This window comes from Nicotiana tomentosiformis, chromosome 2, assembly GCF_000390325.3.
Source record: "Nicotiana tomentosiformis chromosome 2, ASM39032v3, whole genome shotgun sequence".
NCBI classification, from domain to species: Eukaryota; Viridiplantae; Streptophyta; class Magnoliopsida; order Solanales; family Solanaceae; genus Nicotiana; species Nicotiana tomentosiformis.
In genome coordinates this window covers 99,987,706-100,007,613 of record NC_090813.1, presented here as the reverse complement: position 1 = coordinate 100,007,613, position 19,908 = coordinate 99,987,706, and the positions used below count along the sequence as shown (strand labels likewise).

Here is a 19,908-nt window from a genome sequence, read left to right as displayed (position 1 = left end):
CTAAAGTATTAACGAAGGGTAAATATACTCAATTTCATATATTACAAGGGTATATTTGGACTTTTTTCCTAGAATTTAGTTTTTTGTAGTTCTCTAATCTCTAATGATGTAATTTGCATGAAGCTTTTTCTTTTATCAGCAATTCTGCATAGTATATGTTTAAGGCTTTAAGCTATAACTCTTATCACTACTTCCCAGCTGTTCCAAAACGTGAACACGACTTTGTGATTCTTAGTATAGGTGCTCGAGTATTGGTAAATGGTAATAAATATAGAAAGATGATGTTATTAGCATAATTCAGTACTACTATTTGAATTGGTCGTTTGATTATAACAAAAGGATAATCTTGTAACAATTCCATCCATTTTGTTTTTGTTGTCGATTAGATAAGGCTCTAAAAATTGGGTGGTCAGACTTTGGAGTGGGTTTCTTTACCTCTTTCAGCTTATAAATCATTTCATCTTTGAATCTGAGGTTGTCACTTGTCAGGCTGCCGCAACTTATACCATTTTCTTACTCTACAAGAAATTTGACTAAACCTAATGGTAGTATCCAGAGCAAACTTCATTGATTAAATAGCAATTTCTTCTAGATTTCTTTTTTGCAGGATAATAAAAAACTTACTTGAAATTGAAGAGTATTGCTTTATTTTTTTTAGGGTAAGCTTGACAATTGAACATACTCACACTCTAATTTCCACTAAAATATTTGGAAAGAGAGAACGCCAGTTCTAAATCTCAATATTTCCAATTTTTAGACAAAGGCTTTAACAAAAATAAGTAATTACACAAAGTTCTACAATCTTAGTAAAATTTAAATAATTTATTTCTAATACCTATGTTTCAGAAAGTAACATTTCAAGGACATAGGCTAGACTTTTCTTATTCATCCATACCTTCCAATATACTATCCAATATATAAACTTTATATTGATATTACCTAATCGGCATAAAGTCATATTTTTAAAACCTTCCAAAATAAAAAATTGTGTAATATAAGTTGAGAAAAACTTACAGATCCGACAGCTATATTTGGGCTTTGTGCTGTAAGGATTTCTCCCGGACCCCCTGGTAGCAATATTTTTCCAACACAACAGCAATGTCAAATACCTAATGAAGTGGTAATTCATTTTCATGTATGACACTACCAAGTTTATAACATCTGGTGCACATTTACAGGTACAAATGATTGGAGAAATACTTAAACAGAATATTTACAATCCGAGAGGTTTTTCTGATAAGACTAAAGAAAGAATTGCAAATGCTACAAGGCATACACTTGTTCAGGTGCTCACAGAAGGCCCAAAGTACATGCAGATTGGTGGGTTAATCCTGAAGATAGAGAGGATAGCTGATGGTATGGTCCAAATCCCATCGCCACATATCAAACCAGAGGCAACAGCACCAGCAAAATCTTCTGCATCCTTCTTATTTATCCTCTCCCATACAAATAATATCACTGTGCCAACAAACATGTCAATTGCAAAGTAGGCCCCAATATAGAATGGAACAGCCATCGCCATTGGAATAGGGATGAATTGGGAGAATTTTGCTGGCGTAACATCCCTCAAGAGGTTTATGGCCAGAGCTGCCACAAAAAACCCACAACACAATGCAAGGCAATGCTTTGGAAGTTCGGAGAATCCCTCAATCCCCAGAATGGCCATCTCTCGGTAAATGACAGCATATGGTGCTTTGTATGGACTATCAGGAGACCCAATGTCAAAAGCATTCCAATACATCCAGAATGTGAGGGGCGCAATAATGCAACCCATTGCTGTTCCCACCAACTGACTCACAAACATTGATTTAGCTGATGATAGTGTAAGATACCCCGTCTTGAAGTCTTGCATTAAGTCAGCAGCTGTGGAGACTATGGACATCATAACTCCACATGCTGCCAATCCTGCTACGACCCCACCATTGCTTCCTACCAGTGACGCAATCATAAAAAGACCAATTTTACCATAAGTTGAAGCCAAGCTCCAGTCTGTAAGTCCTGTGCCGTAGGAGTTGCAGAAGGCAAGGGCAGGGGCAATAACGTATGAGCAAAGGACCAAATACCACTTCAGAGGAGGAAATATCATTGGCATTGCGGCTGTAGATATTGCCGCCAGGGCAACGTATCCAGATGCAGCAAACCAAAACGGTATCCTATCTTTCAGAAAAACTTCGTTGCGCTTCTTCCTTTCCAATTCTAGTATGGAACTCTCACCACCTGTAAGAATATGAATAGACAAAATCAAGAAACATTACATACCCCATAAAGTAGTAACCTCTCAAGTTCATTTTAGAGCGAACAAAAAAAAGTGTTCGCCCTTCTAATAGTGCAGTAACAGAGGCTTTCAAAATTGATTAATTGGTTCACAAAGCAATTACAGAAATGGGAATAAGTCAGTGCAAAAGCTGACATCAACCTTTTCCTCTGCTTGATCACTGTTCCTCAATTGCATTGACATAATAACCAAGCAGAAAGAAGAAGCTTAAATCTTTTCAGATCCCAGCAGCTTGTTTTCTCATCATTACGAGTGAACCATTTGTTTATCAATTTGGAGTTTTGATGTAGCAATTTGTAATTTTATCACTATACTGCAGTCAAATAGGTAATGTTGTTCTCAGTAATTAAATACCAAATACTTGGTCAATTAAGGCCTACCTATGACTTCCATGACCAAGGGAAGATCCTTCTGTGTGCTGCTACTTTTAAAAATTTCCCTTATGGTGATTGCAACTATCTTAACTAAATTGTAAAGCCCATCTCCAAGTATGAGGGAGATGGCTATGAATACCTGCAAACGAAGGAAAGAAAATGAAGATTATAATAACACCAACAGAAGTATATGGGAAGATTTTAAGTACATCAAAGGAAGTATACGGCCAGTTCTCTAGGGGAAAGAATAATAGAATAAGCGTACTTGTGATACTATGAATGCGCCTTAAAATGATTTGCTAGAAGACAACATGATAAATGAGGTCAATAAATCTCTAGGGCTGCAACAGTAAAATAACAAATCTCTAGCGGAAAAAAGATAAGCTGAAGATTCTCATTTCTTCCAGGTCCATTTCACCATTAAGAGGTGACATATGAGGACAATGCTCATATCTTAGCTGTCTCACACCTAGAGAGCTTTTAGTAAAACGCGGGAAGCATATAAAAAACATGCTTCTAATGAGGACTTTGGACTCTTAAGTTGGGGAAAAGGAGCTTGTAAATTGCTGATTACTGAACGGCAATCTTCTGTTGACAGTGCACTATCGTCCTACATGTAGAATTTTCCAGAAAAATAAAGATACAGCAATTTCTTTACTTTTATGATTTAAGAAGTGCATATCTTCAGTGATGTTACATGTCAAGGGTGTTGTAATTGCTTCTAGCCTACAGCTTCGGAGTAGGCAAGCAGATACATCCTGGATCCAGCACCCCGCAACCGAGGGGGAGGCACCCCTGTCAGTGGGCATTCCACCAAAATTCCCAACTACAATGTCAACTGACTTCTTGAGTATCACAATTTCTAACTCTACCAACAATCTTATGTCATAGACAGAGCAAGCCTACATAGGACCAATGGCCAGTCGTCGCACAAAAGCATTGAGACCAGAAAGATAAAGCAGACTTTATGAAAATACAGCTATCAAGCTGGAATTGAAGAAATTGAATGTTATGCATTCAAATCCTGCAATGAAATTGCAGATTCTATGCTTGAGAAGTATTTTGGCAAATTAGAAGTACCCTAACATTTGAAAATATCTCTCATTGCTATATAGTCGACTACAAATCCTTATACTCTACGCTGACAAGAACCATAGGCAAGGAATCCACTAACATAAATTTCCTCTTATCTTTCTCTTTTTCATTCCTTCCTTGTCTTACCTCATTTTCTGCCAAAATGAAGTACAGGAATAGCTTGAGAAAGTTTATACAATCTTTCTTGAAGTACATTACTCTTAGAGTTGCACATTAAGAGCCCGTTTGGACATAAGAATTTTTTCAATTTTTTTCGAAAAATTTTCACTTTTTTTCGAAATCAGCGTTTGGTCATAAAATTTTTAGGGTTTAAAGGTTTGGATTAATGCCATTTTCAGTTGAGTTATGCACAAATCAGGCCCAAGACTTGAAGATGCATTTTGGAATTTTTCGAAAATTTGAAAAACTCCAAAAAACTGTTTTTCAAAATTTTCACTAAGATCACTCACAAAACTTCAAAAACAACCCAAAATTATATTCATGTCCAAATACAACTCTAATTTTCAAATACCATTTTCGCTTGAATTGTTTTTTCACTTTTTTATGTAATTTTACAATTCTTATGTCCAAACGCCCACTAAGACAGCATTACAGAGTTATCGTGTTTCGGATGTGCATCAGCTAGAATTAGTTATCAGTAAGTACACACCTTATATCCATAGAGACCTTTGAAATCATTGCTTCCAAGGTCTGCTGGGTACCAGTCACCAGCACGTTGGGAGATCAATGGCCACAGTACACCCCATGATATAATAGCTCCAAAGAGAACTGAACAGTTGACTATGTGAGGACAGATAAGTCCACATCCAACATAAGTTGGACTAAAATCAAAATAGAACCTGCAGGATGACGACTGTGTAAGAGCCAAAACATCAATAGCGAATCCATTCTTTAACAAGAAGGTCATAGTTTTAGTTCCAGCAGGTAGGGGAAGAGGGAGAAAACAGGGAAAATGAATTCATAGTCATACTACAAGGCTTCGGGTCGTGTTTCTCTCTCGGCCTCAATTTACTATAACAAAAACCAAGGACAGAGAATATCTAGTGACAAAATAAAAGTTAAACATAATATGTAAACATTAAAAAATAGGGCAAGCATCCATAAGAGATCATACAGAAGAGCCAACGGAAAAAGAAATTTTCACAGCCTCTAATTTAGCAGTAGCACCAAAATCATGGCATCTATAGAATTCAAATAATGCGGGTGTTCTAGCAGCCTAACATATATTGTGCTCGAAGAACTATTGCAAGTGTTTCCTCCTCTTGAAAATGAACAATTGTTCACAAAAGCATAAATCTAGCTGCTTTCTCATTCCAATCTAATAGCCTGTTTAGCCAAGCTTCTTCCAGGGCCAAAAGTGCTTCTCAAAAAAGTATTTTTCTCTAACTTGAGGTGTTTGGCCAAGCTTTTGGGAGAAAAAAAAAAGTACTTTTCGGGAGAAGCAGAAGCAGCTTTTAAGAAGCAGAAAAAAATAGCTTCTCCCCAGAAGCAGTTTTGAATTTTCTTCCTACCAAAAATATCCTTAGCAAAATGTTGTATATACCAAAATAACCTTAGTTTAAACTATCAAATAATATATAATGACTTTTGGGTTTTGCTGAATGATTTTTTATATATTTAAATCTTCTTAAAAGAATAACGTACTTTTCAATTTTATGTGTATATTTTACTTAAATAAAATAAAAAACTTAATTATTGTCTTTAATAATAAATATTTGTGATTATTTAATAACTTATACAATATTAACTATTGAATAAATCTTTTCATGTCCATATTTATAATTTGATACTTAAAGGCACTTTTGAAAAGCTTGGTCAAACACAAATTGTTGCTCAAAAGTACTTTTTAAATTGATTAGCCAAACATAAATTGTTTTTCTCCAAAAGTACTTTTTCGAAAAGCACTTTCAGAAAAAGCACTTCTCAAAATAAGTTGATTTTTCCAGCTTGGCCAAACAGGCTATAAAGCTACAATAATTCTCTTCTCAGCTAACCCATGGAAATTATTAGCTTAAGAATAAAAAATAATCAATCTGAATAGAGAAAAAAAAGGAAGAAAAAGAGCTTTTACCTTGCCCCTATTCCAGATCAAGAAAATATAGCAAGGAATACAAGAATTGCAGATATTAGAAGAATATACTTACGTGTTCTTGAATAGGGTCAGCCCAAGGGTGGGAAAATTGTCAAAGCCACATGCATCGCCAATACCACTGAAAAACCATTTAAAACAGCTCCAGCAGAAACTTATGCTCAAATATTTTCCTAGACGGCCAACTTGATTCCTGTGACAACAAGTGATACTTGTGATACTCATAGAGCACAAGATGTTTCGAAGTAAGTTCTCCTAGGACCATAGAAATGATTGAATGGTTAAAGCGCCCCCCCCCCCCCCCCGCGACCCGACTGGGGAAAAAAGATAAATGCGAAAAAACATATATTCATTAACGTCTGAACCCGAGAAGAAGAAAATGAATGACTCCAAAAGCCAGAGAAGAAAAGGCGATGCTAATTATTTGGTGATGTTCATGTACAACTTTATTCTCAAGTACACCAATCACCAAGACTCTCTCTTGCTGATAAGGACCATTAAGCATTAAATAAGTTTAACCGGTCTTATCTTACTAGACACCTTCTGCACTTCTATCATCAATCAGGTAGCTAGCCCAAAGATGTAGCATCTTTATGAAATTAGATACAGAAATGAACATAGTAATGAATCTCTTGCCTTGCAAGTTCAGCACCAGTATTTGTGTGGAAGCTATTTATTAGCATGGCAGTGGCGGTTCCACTAGGGTATGTGAGCTTATAACCCATAACCATAACCTGAAATTACATTTAAAAGAGAATTAAATTTGTCAGATAGATATTTGAATCCCAATCAACATATGAGCAACAAGGATGTGGAGCATATGCCCAAAATTTATTCAATTAATACAATATAGCTACAGAAAACTTTCAAAAGAAGCATTTCATAGAATAGCACAAGTAAATAAATAGAAAGGACATTGCTGGCCGGTGGTTGCTATAACAGTTCAAGCGTAATGTAGTGGTGTTGGTTCCCCATTCGACAAAAGTTTTGTTTTATGTCTTCTCCATCCCTTACATTAATTAATAACAGATTTTTTACATGAAAAAATTGCGGAGACATTTTAATCAAACCATGCAAACCTTAACAATCTATTGAACTACTACCAAAAATGGTCGGAATCAGAAAGTACCTTACGGAGAGGCACAAGACTAAAAAGGCCAAGGAAACTAACAACAAATATAAAGCCCATCATCCATAATAACCCTGGATTCTTAACATCCTCTGCACGGTTTCCAGGATAATCAGGACCTATAAGCTTGTATGTTTTCTCATCCATTGCTAGCAAGTATGACCCAAAGCCACCTGCAAATATATAAGGTAACAAGAATCAAACATATGATAAGCTTAAAAAGTTAAAAGTACGAGAATTGTTAAGTCCTCATCATCCTATAGAACTGAAAGAAGTCCTAGTAACCAATAAATTACACAGAAACTCATCATCATTTCTCTAGGGTGATAAATACTCCTCATTTTTGTTCCATAAGTAGAGAGACAAACCGTTTTCCAGTCAACTGAAATTCCTTATATATAAGTAAATGTAAATTTTATACAGGATGAAAGATTCATCTGTCACCACAGCTAGTCTCCTCCTGTGGTGGCAAAAGGGGAAGATGTGAATTTTAAATTTGTACGTTTCCTCATACGCTTCTAACAAAATTAAAGGTCTGTCCTCTAAAGTTGGTTTCAACACATTATGACTAATTGTATGGAGAAATTATATAATCGACCTCACTTAGTTTGTGATTGAGATATAGTTGACTGATTGATTGATCTCTAACAGTTAGTACTAGCTCGTTGCAGAGGCGGATGTAGCGTACTAGCTACGGGTTCAGCTGAACCCATAACTTTCGACTCGGAGTAAAAACTTGTATGTAAAAATTTATTAAAATTGCAAAAATAGTAGATATGAACCCATAACTTTAAAAATATAATGGGTTCAATGTTAAAAATCTTAAAATTGAACCCATAAGATTTAAATCGTGGATCCGCCTCTGGCTCGTTGACAACATCCAAAAATCCTTGGTTACTGGCCCTTCAAATCAAGGAGTAAATGCGAAACAAAAACTGAAAATTATGCTCGCGAATGAAATGATAGGAATTCACCATGCCAAATGCAAGAATTGATTGATGCTCCTAAAAAGAAAACTAAACATCCAAAATAGAACGTCGAGAAGAAGGCAACATCAGCTAATAATAATAATAAAACCCAAGAGTTTCTGTTTAATACAATCAATCAATCAACTATGCCTCACCCTAAACTAGTTGTGGTCGACTATATGAATCCTCTTTATCTGTTCCGCTCTATTTAGACCCATTTCATTTCAATACTCATGCTCTTTGTTTAATTAATTAAATAAAAATCAGATAAGAATAGGGCAATACCACTAAAAGCGAGGCCATAGCAAGCAACAACACAGGTCTGAATAACGGTGTTCTCTTGCTTAGTAAAGGGTTGAACAGAAAAGCCCAGCTTGGACATAAAACCGGTCCATGATTTGACGAAGAAAAAACCCAGCAAACCAGCAGCGACATTGAGAGAAGGAATGATACCAACAGTGAGATTGAGCTTGTGAGTGATGATACAGAAGAGAGTCCCAAGCACTGCACTCACCACTAGGCCTCTGATCGTGATCTGATCCTTCCAATAAGGGATAGTTTCCGAATCGTCCAAATTGGAATCGGGGATTTTGGAGGGTTCCTCTAGCAATGGCTCCGTTATCTCCACTGTTCCAGAATTTTCGGTCCCCATTGAAAGTTTGCACTATTAGGATTCGGATTAGGGAGATGTACAGATGGTGAAAGAGAGAGAGAAAAGGGCTAAAACTTGATAGAAGTCAAAGGGAAGGACTGGTAGGTAGGTAAGTTAATACTATTTCTATTTATAAACTTAGCACGCAACGTCATGAAAAAGAAGAAAAAAAAGTTACTAGCACGCAACGTAACAAAGGTCTTTTCATTTTTTTTTTTCCCTAACACGTTAGTTCACTATTAACTCCACGTGATTTAAATGGAGATGAAAATGCTTATGGCGTTTTGACATAAGAATTGTAAAATTCTGAAAAAAGTAAAAAAAAAATTAAAGTAAAAATAGTATTTGAAAATTAAAATTATTTTCAGACATGAATATAATTTTGAATTGTTTTTAAATTTTTAACAAACTTTTTGGAATTTTTTAAATTTTCGAAAAATTTTAAAATTCATATTCAGGTGAAAATTAAAAAATTTGTGACCAAACACTGATTTTGAAAAAAAGGTGAAAATTTTTCAAAAAAAAATGAAATTTTTTTATGTCCAAACGGACTCTTTAAGCTAATCATCTTTTCGTCAATAGATTGAAATCTTGGCCGGTGCACGTAAAGGCTTGATCAAACGATCACTATTTAACTCCACGAGATTCAAGTGGAGATAAAAATACTTACCCCTAAGTTAATCATCTGGTTAATAGATTAAGATCTTAGCCAGTGCACGTAGAGGCTTGATCTAATATAACTAAAGTGAGATGAAAATAATGAGTGATTAATGTTTAATATTTTGAGGTAAAAATATTACTACTATTATCTTTGTATGTTCAAATTTTGATTTACTTGTATATATTTTAGCGAAAAGTAACAAACATTTGATAAAGTAGTTAAAGTGCTTACCAACTAGTTAATCCAGACATCAATTTATTACAAAAATAATGATAATAATCTTGGCCATCAATACCGTTATTTGAGTGTGCCGCTCGTACCCTCGTACATAATATAGCGCCTTTGCAGATACTCTTAATAGGGAAGCAAGCTTTTATTTGGTATGTCCCTCAAAATTTGATCTCAACTAAATTCTCTATTTTTGAATACTTAAAATAGTATTTTAATACTTCAGTGTTCAAAAAACTAAGTTTAAAGTAATAATATAAAACGAGAAAATAGGCAAGAGATGTAGAAAGGAAAGAGAGAACTTTTTTATTTCATCACGTATTTTTCAAGTGTATACTACGTGATTTCCAATACGCTATTTATAAGATTATATAGAGGCTTACAATAAGGTTGTTTTAAACATGGTATTAACCATTTGGATCATGGGGGAGATCACGGGGATGGGATGGTTATGGAGGTGTGAAAATTATAAATAAAAATAGTAGAGTAACGGGAGTTATTATGTAATTTATGAAAAAGATAACGAGTATTACTCCTTTAAAAGTTATAGACATCCAGTGTAGTATATTAATATGTCTGAAAATTTCTATTATATAGAAAAGTCATGCTTGGTCGATCAAGGGTAGAATTGTTATTTTATTCTGTCATTTTATTTTTCATACGATGCCACATATTCTAGAACCGTCCACACTTTCATCTTCTTTCTTAACTCTCTCACTTTCCCTTCATCTTCTCGGCTTGGAGTTTTACCATAATTTTTGATTAAATCTTCTTCCACTTCTTTTCAATTCATCCTCCTCTCTCTTTCAATCTTCTGTTATTACTTTTTTTCAATGGATTTTCTCCTATTTTATCAGCTTCTTGGTTGAAGTATCTATATTTATGGGTCTTCTACTTTGAGTGTTACAAGGTTCAGGTTAATGTGTGAGCTATTTTCTGTTTCAGTCTTTCTTCTATTTTGTTTCATTTTTTGTCTGTTATTATCCTTTGTTAGTGTTGTTATTTATTTTGGATTTTTTTTTGTGCATTTTATTTTTTCTTTATATCTCATGTTTAATTTTTGTCTTCATATGCAGACTCTATCAATATAATACTTCTGCTTTCATTTGTGGTCTATGTGGTCTAAGCGACTGGTTAAATTTTTAGTTAAATTTGATTTAAGTTTCTTTTCATTTGGTTTTTTTGCTTTTTCTTTTTGCCTCTAAAGAACAATACCGTTGGAACTGGGTTTAATATGGGACATGTGGGTGATGCTACCTGAAGCTTGAGTTAGTTTTAAGGGAACTTTACATAACTGTCACATTGTTACATTTTTAGGTTAAACATTTTTGTGCAATAAGTGTTTGATGAATTTATTGAAAGAAATTGCTTTACATTAAACTTCTAGATTCTCCCTTTTTGAATCTTGAGCTTTGATAGATCATGGCTACACAGTTTGTAGGTTCAAAAGCAATATACTCTGTTTGACAGAGAACTTTCTATCCTTGTGGTCTCTCCATCTCGAGGAGTCAATCGCTTGCAATTTACATCACATCTTCTTTCATCGGAAAGAACAATCTAGAAGAACTTTATATCTCTGCCACAAAATTCAATCATATCTCAAAAAATTGAATATAGCCTATAGTCTATCTTTCTTTCCTTTTTGTTATAATGGTGGTGATAACACCTTCTCATTTCTCCTATTTTTCTCTATTTATTTAGATAAACCAAAAAAACATAATACATTTTATCGTGTTGTGGGAAGACTTTATATTGATTAATAATTATAGGAAGATCACTCTACCTCATTGCTTTGTCCTCATTTGATATTTTATCAAATTTAATAACTACTGAAGCAGAATAAGAATTAGAAAATATGTTAACTTTGTGTTAAACTTAAAACACATATCTTCTCTAACCATCATAATTCATCTAACTCATTTTATAAATGAGTTTAATGACAATCGTTTAATATCATTTCTCCTTTATCTATCTTCTTTTCAATTTCTGACTTTTCAGAGAATGTTCAAGCTTTGTTCCCACTTTGAATTTACCTTATTGAAATATGTTAGTACTCAAAAGATAGAAAAATATTTACTTGCTATGGTCATGGAAGACTCGACGCTCCTCCTCCATCACTTTCAGAAAGGTTATAAATTATCTATCTTGGTACCCTTTCTTTGATCCCACAATATGTTGTTCTTCACGTATTATGTTTATCTTTATGACGGTAAGGTCTAAATCTCTGCACGTAATTTGTTGTGTGTGCTTGCTTTTGTGCTTTAATTTAAAGTTAAACTCTTTCTAAATAAAGAAGTATGACATTCTTTTTGGGACGGAATAAAAAAAAATATAACACATAAATTGGGACAGAGAAAGGATGGTTTAGCATGATTAATGTGGAGTTATTTCGTAACTGTTATATGGTATAACTTTTTTATTTTCTTTGTTCATAAATCATTGCAAATTGGATATGTGTCACATGTTGATGTCAAGGACATACCAAAAATTTGAAAAAGAAAAATATATTACCTGGACTGAATCCGTTTCAAACATGCGATGCTCTTGCGGACAGAATAACACAAAAAAGTTATTGATGTTACTTGATTTATCAAGCATTCCGATTCCATGTTGATTAACTTCTAATCAGAAGGGTGAAGATTAAGTATTATTTTGAGCTAACTATATCTAGAAGGATATTTTTTTATTTGATTAATGACTCCGATGATTGAGGTATGTATTGGGTCATGAGCAACAATAACTTGACGGGTAAATAAAATAAGTTTATTGCCAAGCACCTACTCTAAAATAATGCTGAGATGATATAAAGAAATGTCATGTCAGTCCATATTTTATTCTTTTAGTGGTGATAGAAATTGTATCAATGAACCTACGTCACAACTGTATATTTTAATAAACTTTTTAGACATTGCTAATCATGTAATTGGGCTTACTTCTTTCTTTTGTTTGAGGGTAAGTAAATGTAGACAAACATTTCTGGAGATCATTTGCATTAAATTTTAAACATATTTATATAGTTGTTAGCATTAGCTTATTAAAAAAAAATAAGAATTAACATTTCTTCAATGTTTTTATAATTGTTAACCGGTTTAATCTTAAGGATCTGAGGACCCCTTATACTTTTGAGAATGCATTAGTTTTATGATGCATAAGTAGATTGTAGTAACGACGTCTTTGCTTTTAAAGACATTGCTAGCGTGACTCATACACTTGGATATAGTACTCTAGAGTAATTGATTTGCATAGATACTTGGCTTGTGTCTATGTTCTCTCTTTCTAGCTTATTTTTGTATCATGATATATTTCAAATTCTTGGTGTGAGACTTGTAGTAGTAAATATTTTCTATTAAGAATATTTAATATCTTATTCTTTTCTCATAATAGGAGCAAGCTCTCATGATGGAGATCAGGAAGAATATAAAGTAGCGGATGTTTCCAGCAATATGAAAATCCTTGCAATACTCTATATAGCTCTTAACTCGACTACATAATTTCTATTGTTCATAGGTGGTATAGCACTGATAGCAACATAATACGTTTGGTTAATCATTTGGTATATAATGATAGGCAGAAAATGAACAATTAGTCATATGCTTAGATTTAGTTTTGTAAATGATTTTAAAAGAAAAGCACAACAAAATAAAATATTTGCTCGGTTCTACACATGCCGGGCCCCTGGGCAGGTAAATATGACTTTTTCATGTCTCACTATTTACTGAGAACGGAACTGTCTTTTTGTTTGTGATATGGTTATTTTAAATAACTTATTGTTATTTATAGTTGCAATCACATATAAATGTGAGTGAATACATAGTCAAAATTATATCAGAACTTAAATTATTAGACTCTCGGCCAGAATTATAGACTCAAATTATTGGACTTCTGTATAATTATCACTACAAAAAATTCGGGCAAAATCGTCTAAAAAAAATCGATCAAAGTGGGTTGGTAATGGCCAAAAATTATCCAAAACGTGATCATTTACGTGTGAACGGTATTTTGAAGATCGGAAGGGCCTACCGACCAAAGTTGGTCGGAAATTACCGACCAACTTTGGTCGGTCAATTAAATTTAAAAAAAAAATTGCCGAAAAAATCGACCAAAGTTGATCGATTTTTTCCAACCAAAGTTGGTCAGTATTTTAATTATGTAATTAAAAAAAGCACCATCTGGGAATCAAATCGGGGTCTGTACTGTGGTAGGATACTATTCTATTACTAGACCATTGGTGCATTTTATTTTAAGACTGTCTTTTATTTCATTTATACTCTTTAATTGTATTTTCGCACGAAAATAACCGACCAAAGTTGGTCGGTTTTATTAAAAAATAAAATTACCGACCGAATTCGGTCGGTTTTTAAAAATGACCGGCCGAATTAATCGATCGATTTTGGTCGGTTTTTTTTAATATTAGTATTAATTTATTTTAAATGAAAAACCGACCAAAGTTGGTCGGTTTCTTGAAAAATAAATTTTGCTGGGACTCAAAAATAGTTTATCGTATTTTTGCGCCAAAGAAAATCGATAAAAGTTGGTCGGTTTCGTAAAAAAAAAAAAAAAATATTTTGAAAACCGATCAAAGTGGGTCGATTTTTTGATCGATCGACTGTGGTCGATTTTTGTCGAATTTCTAATAGTAGCACGGGCAATACTCATCTAGTTCAATTAAAATTTCTGCTGAACGTAACTCCATAAGTTGGACCGGAAGAATAACGTGAAGATTCAGATTTAGTATGGGAATATGGAGCTGCATCCTGCATCAGCCATTTATGGGCGTTTCACTTCCCAAAGAAACATTTTTGTCTTATAAGGCACTTTGTTTTGCTTCCCTTTCAACTGCCTTGCATGAATTATGTCAATTCTCAGGTCGGACCCAGCAACATTAATGGCCTTTAACATTTTTCAATACATGAAGGTTAGATAAAAGGAAAAATGGCTAAGAATATTCCTCAACTATGCAAATAGAATCATTTACTTTTGGCATATTATTGACACCGACTATGCAAAAGTGATGCAAAAATGATCATTTTTGCATAGTAAAAGGGTAATTTAAACATTTTTCCGCTAGATAAAAATCATGTACATAAGACTGTTTCTTTTCTTATTGGTAGTGTTCGAAGAGGACATGAAATCACCAAATAGTATCTAATTATTTTTAACCTTGCTGGAATTTGAACGTTGATCTTTGAAGTATTCACCTCTTTGACCTTTAAGCCACATTCTTAAATGTTGATTTTGATATCGTTTCTACTAGAAGCATAAGAGTAGTCCCCATGAAGTTGCTCTTAAAGAGTTTATATTATTGTATACGGGTAAAACCGAGCCCATGAGACGCCTCGGCTTCCGATGAAGCAAACAGAGCAAGAGACGTGACGGCAAGGAACCAGAATCGAGACAAGGAGCCCCTTGAGTCGGGGTCCGGGCAAAACACCCGACCTTGGGAGTATCGGGGCCATGACCCCGAGTTCGGTTCGAATCCCAAAGGCCTCGTAGAGTACTACCAAGTAATCGAGCACGACCAACAAAATGCCGTGATATTCGTGACCAGCCGGATATCACGGCATGGATCTCGGCACGTATCGGCAGAGAACCGGTGATTAGTTAAACAGAAGATTTTTACCTTTTATGGAATTATACTTAGGGTAAAACTTTTCTACTATATAAAGGGGGGTCTAATTATTCATTGACCACACTGTAACACGCATATCAAGGCAATATACTCTTATTTTCTCTGTTATTCAAAGTTCTTACTCTTGTTCATCAGTGCTTCGTTATTGTGAGTCCGGAATAGAGGACATGCATCTCATTAAGGCTGTTATTGAGTCCAAAATCACCCCCTTAAGTGGTTTGACAATCAATTACGCCCTCCATCTGTTTTATCTAACGTAATTTATCGTTTGTATTGAATTAATCCGTTTATCCTTAAAACCGCATATAAATTTAATTGTTATCCGTTTTTAGGGTAAACAGTTTGGCGCCAACCGTGGGGCTAAGGATAATACTGGCAATTTGATACAAATTTTCATAACACACTCTATTTTACACTTGTTCTTTGAGCTTTGAATTTCAGGTCAGATTAAAAATGTCGAACTCCCAGTCTGCCCATTTGAACGTGAATGCTGAATCCGGCCACCATGGCGAAAATAACAACATGGTACCCAGCAACGAGGTGCCCCCAGCTGACCTCAACGGAGTCCCGGTCGCTGATCCGATTGATGCTAACTCACATGCGGTTGTCGAAGCAAACTTGCCTACTGACCTCGAAAACAACATTAGCGGGGGAGCCTGGTCAACAGCTCGGAATACACATGAGGGCGAAGGTGACGAGATCAACTTGCGCATGATCTTCGAAATGTTACAGGCTCAACATGCAGCGATAGCACAGTTACAAAACCAAAGCCGAGCCCCCAATAGAGTTGAGCCCGAATCGTCCCGGGAAAGCTCCCGCAGAAATGAACCGGCCACGGAAAGGCCGGATGAAGCAGAACTCGGGACCAATCCCGAGATAATAAAGATGCTTGAGGAACTGATAAAGCAGGTGAAATCGGGAGAAAAGAAAATCGAAGCCAACGACAAAAAAGTAGAGACCTATTTCTCCAGGGCCGACCAAATCCCAGGAGCACCACCGATACTGACGGGCCTGGATTCCAAAAAAAATGTCCAAAAGCCTTTCCTTCCGAGCACAGCTCCGAAGTCGATCCCAAAAAAGTTCTGTATGTCCGAAATTCCGAAGTATAATGGGACAACTGATCCTAACGAACATGCGACCTCTTATACGTGCTCCATCAAAGGAAACGACTTGGAAGATGATGAAATCGAATCCGTCATGTTGAAAAAGTTTAGAGAGACCTTGTCGAAAGGAGATATGATATGGTATCACAACTTACCCCTAATTTCATTGACTCGTTTGCTATGCTTGCAGGCGCCTTTGTAAATGCGCACGCTGGGCCATCAAGGTCGAGACCAGGAAATCGGAACTTTTCAAGGTAAAACAAAGAGATAACGAGATGCTTAAGGAGTTCGTATCGAGGTTTCAAATAGAACGGATAGAACTGCCTCCGGTCGCAGATGATTGGGCCGTTCAGGCCTTCACCCAAGGACTCAATCCCCGAAGCTCGTTGGCTTCACTGCACTCGAAGAAAAATCTGATAGAATACCCGACACTAACTTGGGCCGATGTCCATAACCGGTACCAATCAAAAATTAGGGTCGAAGATGATAAGCTAGGGGCCCCTTCCGGGTCCATTTATCCCGTCAAAACTGGTGACAGATCCAAGAGAGACATTGATCGTGAACCAAGATTGAATAGAGACCAGTATCAACCATATAGTGGAGATCAAAAAGGCAATGGGTCCGGACGCAACATTGTAAGAAGTGAAAGAAGGAGCAACCGAAGTTAGAATAACCGGGGACTCACGGGTAAAAGCGGTTTTGACAGACCCATCGGGTTTAAGGAAGCACCAAGGTTATCAGAGTACAACTTCAACATCGACGTTGCCGCTATCGTATCAGCCATCAGACGCATCAAAGATACTAAGTGGCCTCGACCATTGAAATCCAATCCTGCCCAAAGGGACCCCAACCTAATGTGTAAATATCATGGCACTCATGGCCACAAAACCGAAGACTTCCGACAATTGAGAGAGGAAGTAGCCCGATTATTCAACAACAGATACCTCCGAGAGTTTCTGAGTGATCAAGCCAAAAATCACTTCAGGAATAGAGACTCCAACAAGCACATCGAGCAAGAGGAACAGTAACGAGCCGACTTGTCATTTTGAGAATTAGCATCTCGTTCAGCGGCTTAAGATCTCAAGCAACCTCGTAATACGCATTATGACTTGCGTGTATGGTTGAGTTTGGTTTTCGGACGATTCAGGATCAAATTTGGAGAACAATTCTTATTTAAGAAGCTTAAAAGAAAAGAGTTGACCGGAGAGTCGACTTTTGTGCAAACGACTCCGGAATGGAGTTTTGATGGTTCCAGTAACTTCGTTTGGTAATTTCGGACATAGGCGTATGTCCGGATGTGGATTTGAAAATTCGTAGGGCAATTTGACGCATTTTGGCGAAAGTTAGAAAAATGGAAGATTTTTAGAAAGTTTGACCGGAAATTGACTTTATTGATATCGGGGTCAAAATTCGATTATGAAAGTTGGAATATGTCCATTATATCATTTATGACTTGTGTGTAAAAATATGAAATCAATCGGACTTGATTTGATAGGTTTCGACATCGAATGTAGAGGTTGGATATTTCTAGGATGTTTCGACGTCGTTTCTTCAAGAATAAGTGGTATAACATTAAGCAAATTAGCTCCAAATTTAGTTTTTATTATACCATTAGATCCGTATTGAAATTTTGGAACCATAGCAAAAAGAATCGTCAATTTCGGACATCGTATGAGAGAGTTATGCCTATTTCCTTGTCGGAAAATATTTTCCGTTGTCGTTAGCGTCCAGGGTAGCGTGGGGCGCTATCCCTGGCACTGGAATTTTTGAAGTTCTGGAAACGGCGCCACAGGCAGCGCCCCACACCACCTGTGGAGATACAAACATCAGAGGTTCTATAAACGGGGGTTTTCTGCCATTTTTGAAAAAAATAGACTCAGGAGCTCGGTTTGGGCGATGTTGAGAGGCAAATTTCATCACAAAACTTGGGGTAAGTGTTCTTGACTCCCTTGTGATTATATTTCATGAATCTATGGTTATATTTATCATTTAATTCGAGTTTTGATGGAAGAAATTGAGATTTTTGCCAAATCTTTCAAAAACAAATTTTTAGATTTGGAGGTCGATTCGTTATCGAAATTTGAAGGTTTGAAACGAGATTTATGTTAACATGAAGTTAAACGACGATGCTGTAATTGGTTATGAATAACTATTATGACTAGAGATGTGGTTATGGGCGTATGCATGTTGCGACATGTTATGTGTTTGTGCCTTGCGAGCGTAGGCACGGGTTGTTACAGTCGCCTGAGACTAATACCGTGCGTTGATATGAAAATCGGACCCTTTTAAAAATAATTGGAGTGTAAGAAAGTTGGTTTTAAGGTTTATAAGTGCGGATAGAAAAATTAATCTCAATTGAGATGGTGTTGTCGAACCTATGTTAGTTGCGGTGATGTGGCATCACCCGCGAGTATATGTGTAAGAGTGAAATCAGCAATTTGATAACCTCATAATAATTCTTAGCACGTTCGAGGATGAACGTTTGTTTAAGAGGTGGAGGATGTAACGACCCGACTTGTCGTTTTGAGAATTAGCATCCCGTTCAACGGCTTAAGATCTCGAGCAACCTCATAATACATATTATGACTTGCGTGTATGGTTGAGTTTGGTTTTCGGCCGATTTGGGATCAAATTGGGAGAACAATTCTTATTTAAGAATCTTAAAAGAAAAGAGTTGACCGGAGAGTCGACTTTTGTGCAAATGACTTCAGAATAGAGTTTTGATGATTCTAATAGATTCGTATGGCGATTTCGGACTTAGGCGTATGTCCGGATGTGAATTTGGAAGTCCGTACGACAATTTGACGCATTTTGGCGAATGTTGGAAAAATGGAAGATTTTTAGAAAGTTTGACCGGGAATTGACTTTATTGATATCGGGGTCGAAATTCGATTTAGGAAATTGGAATAGGTCCATTATGTCTTTTATGACTTGTGTGCAAAAATTTGAAGTCAATCGGACTTGATTTGATAGGCTTCGATATCGAATGTAGAGGTTGGATATTTCTAGGATGTTTTGACGTCGTTTCTTCAAGAATAAGTGTTATAAAATTAAGAAAATGAGCTCCAAAATTCAATTTTGATTGAAGCATTAGATTTGTATTGAAATTTCGGAGCCATAGCAAAAAGAATCGTCAAATTCGGACATCGTATGAGAGAGTTATGCCCATTTCCTTGTCGGAAAATATTTTCCGTCGTCGTCAGTGTCCAAGGTAGCATGGGGTGCTATCCCTGGCGCTGAGATTTTAGAAGTTATGGAAACGGCGCCACAGGCAGTGCCCCACGCCACCTGTGGTGATACAAACTTCAGAGGTTCTATAAACAGGGGTTTTCTGCCATTTTTGACAAAAATAGACTTGGGGAACTCGGTTTGGGCGATTTTCAGAGGCAAATTTCATCACAAAACTTGGGGTAAGTGTTCTTGACTCCCTTGTGATTATATTTCATGAATCTATGGTTATATTTATCGTTTAATTCGAGTTTTGATGGAAGAAATTGAGATTTTTGCAAAATCTTTCAAAAATAAAATTTTTAGATTTGGAGGTCGATTCGTTATCGGAATTTGGTAAGATTGGTATGGTTGAACTCGTATCGGAATGAGTGTTTGAATTTCGTAAAAATTCTATCGGGTTCCGAGAGGCGGGCCTTGCGTTGACTTTGGTTGACTTTTTAATGTGAAATTTTAAGTCGATATTTTATTATCCGA

The 19,908-nt window shown here is 35.9% G+C and overlaps 1 protein-coding gene across 1 annotated transcript; it reads right to left on the bottom strand.

Annotated features, from left to right (window-relative positions):
• Positions 1-1,101: 1,101 nt before the first annotated feature.
• Positions 1,102-8,692, bottom strand: LOC104106616 (probable metal-nicotianamine transporter YSL6). Its single transcript, XM_009615195.4, has 7 exons — positions 8,216-8,692; positions 6,963-7,135; positions 6,470-6,567; positions 5,889-6,026; positions 4,394-4,583; positions 2,656-2,788; positions 1,102-2,217 (listed from the first exon to the last, which is right to left on the bottom strand). The coding sequence occupies exons 1-7, from the start codon at positions 8,580-8,582 to the stop codon at positions 1,283-1,285; spliced, it is 2,034 nt and encodes a 677-aa protein (XP_009613490.1). The 5' UTR covers positions 8,583-8,692; the 3' UTR covers positions 1,102-1,282.
• Positions 8,693-19,908: the final 11,216 nt, after the last annotated feature.

Bases quoted from the DNA above. Each gene is read 5' to 3' on its own strand.
- LOC104106616 (XM_009615195.4), bottom strand. From the start codon at position 8,582: ATGGGGACCGAAAATTCTGGAACAGTGGAGATAACGGAGCCATTGCTA. The intron at 6,568-6,962 runs GTACTTTCTGAT...ATGTAATTTCAG, and splicing joins GTCTTGTGCCTCTCCGTAAG to GTTATGGTTATGGGTTATAA. The intron at 2,789-4,393 runs GTGTGTACTTAC...CTTCGTTTGCAG, and splicing joins AAGGTCTCTATGGATATAAG to GTATTCATAGCCATCTCCCT.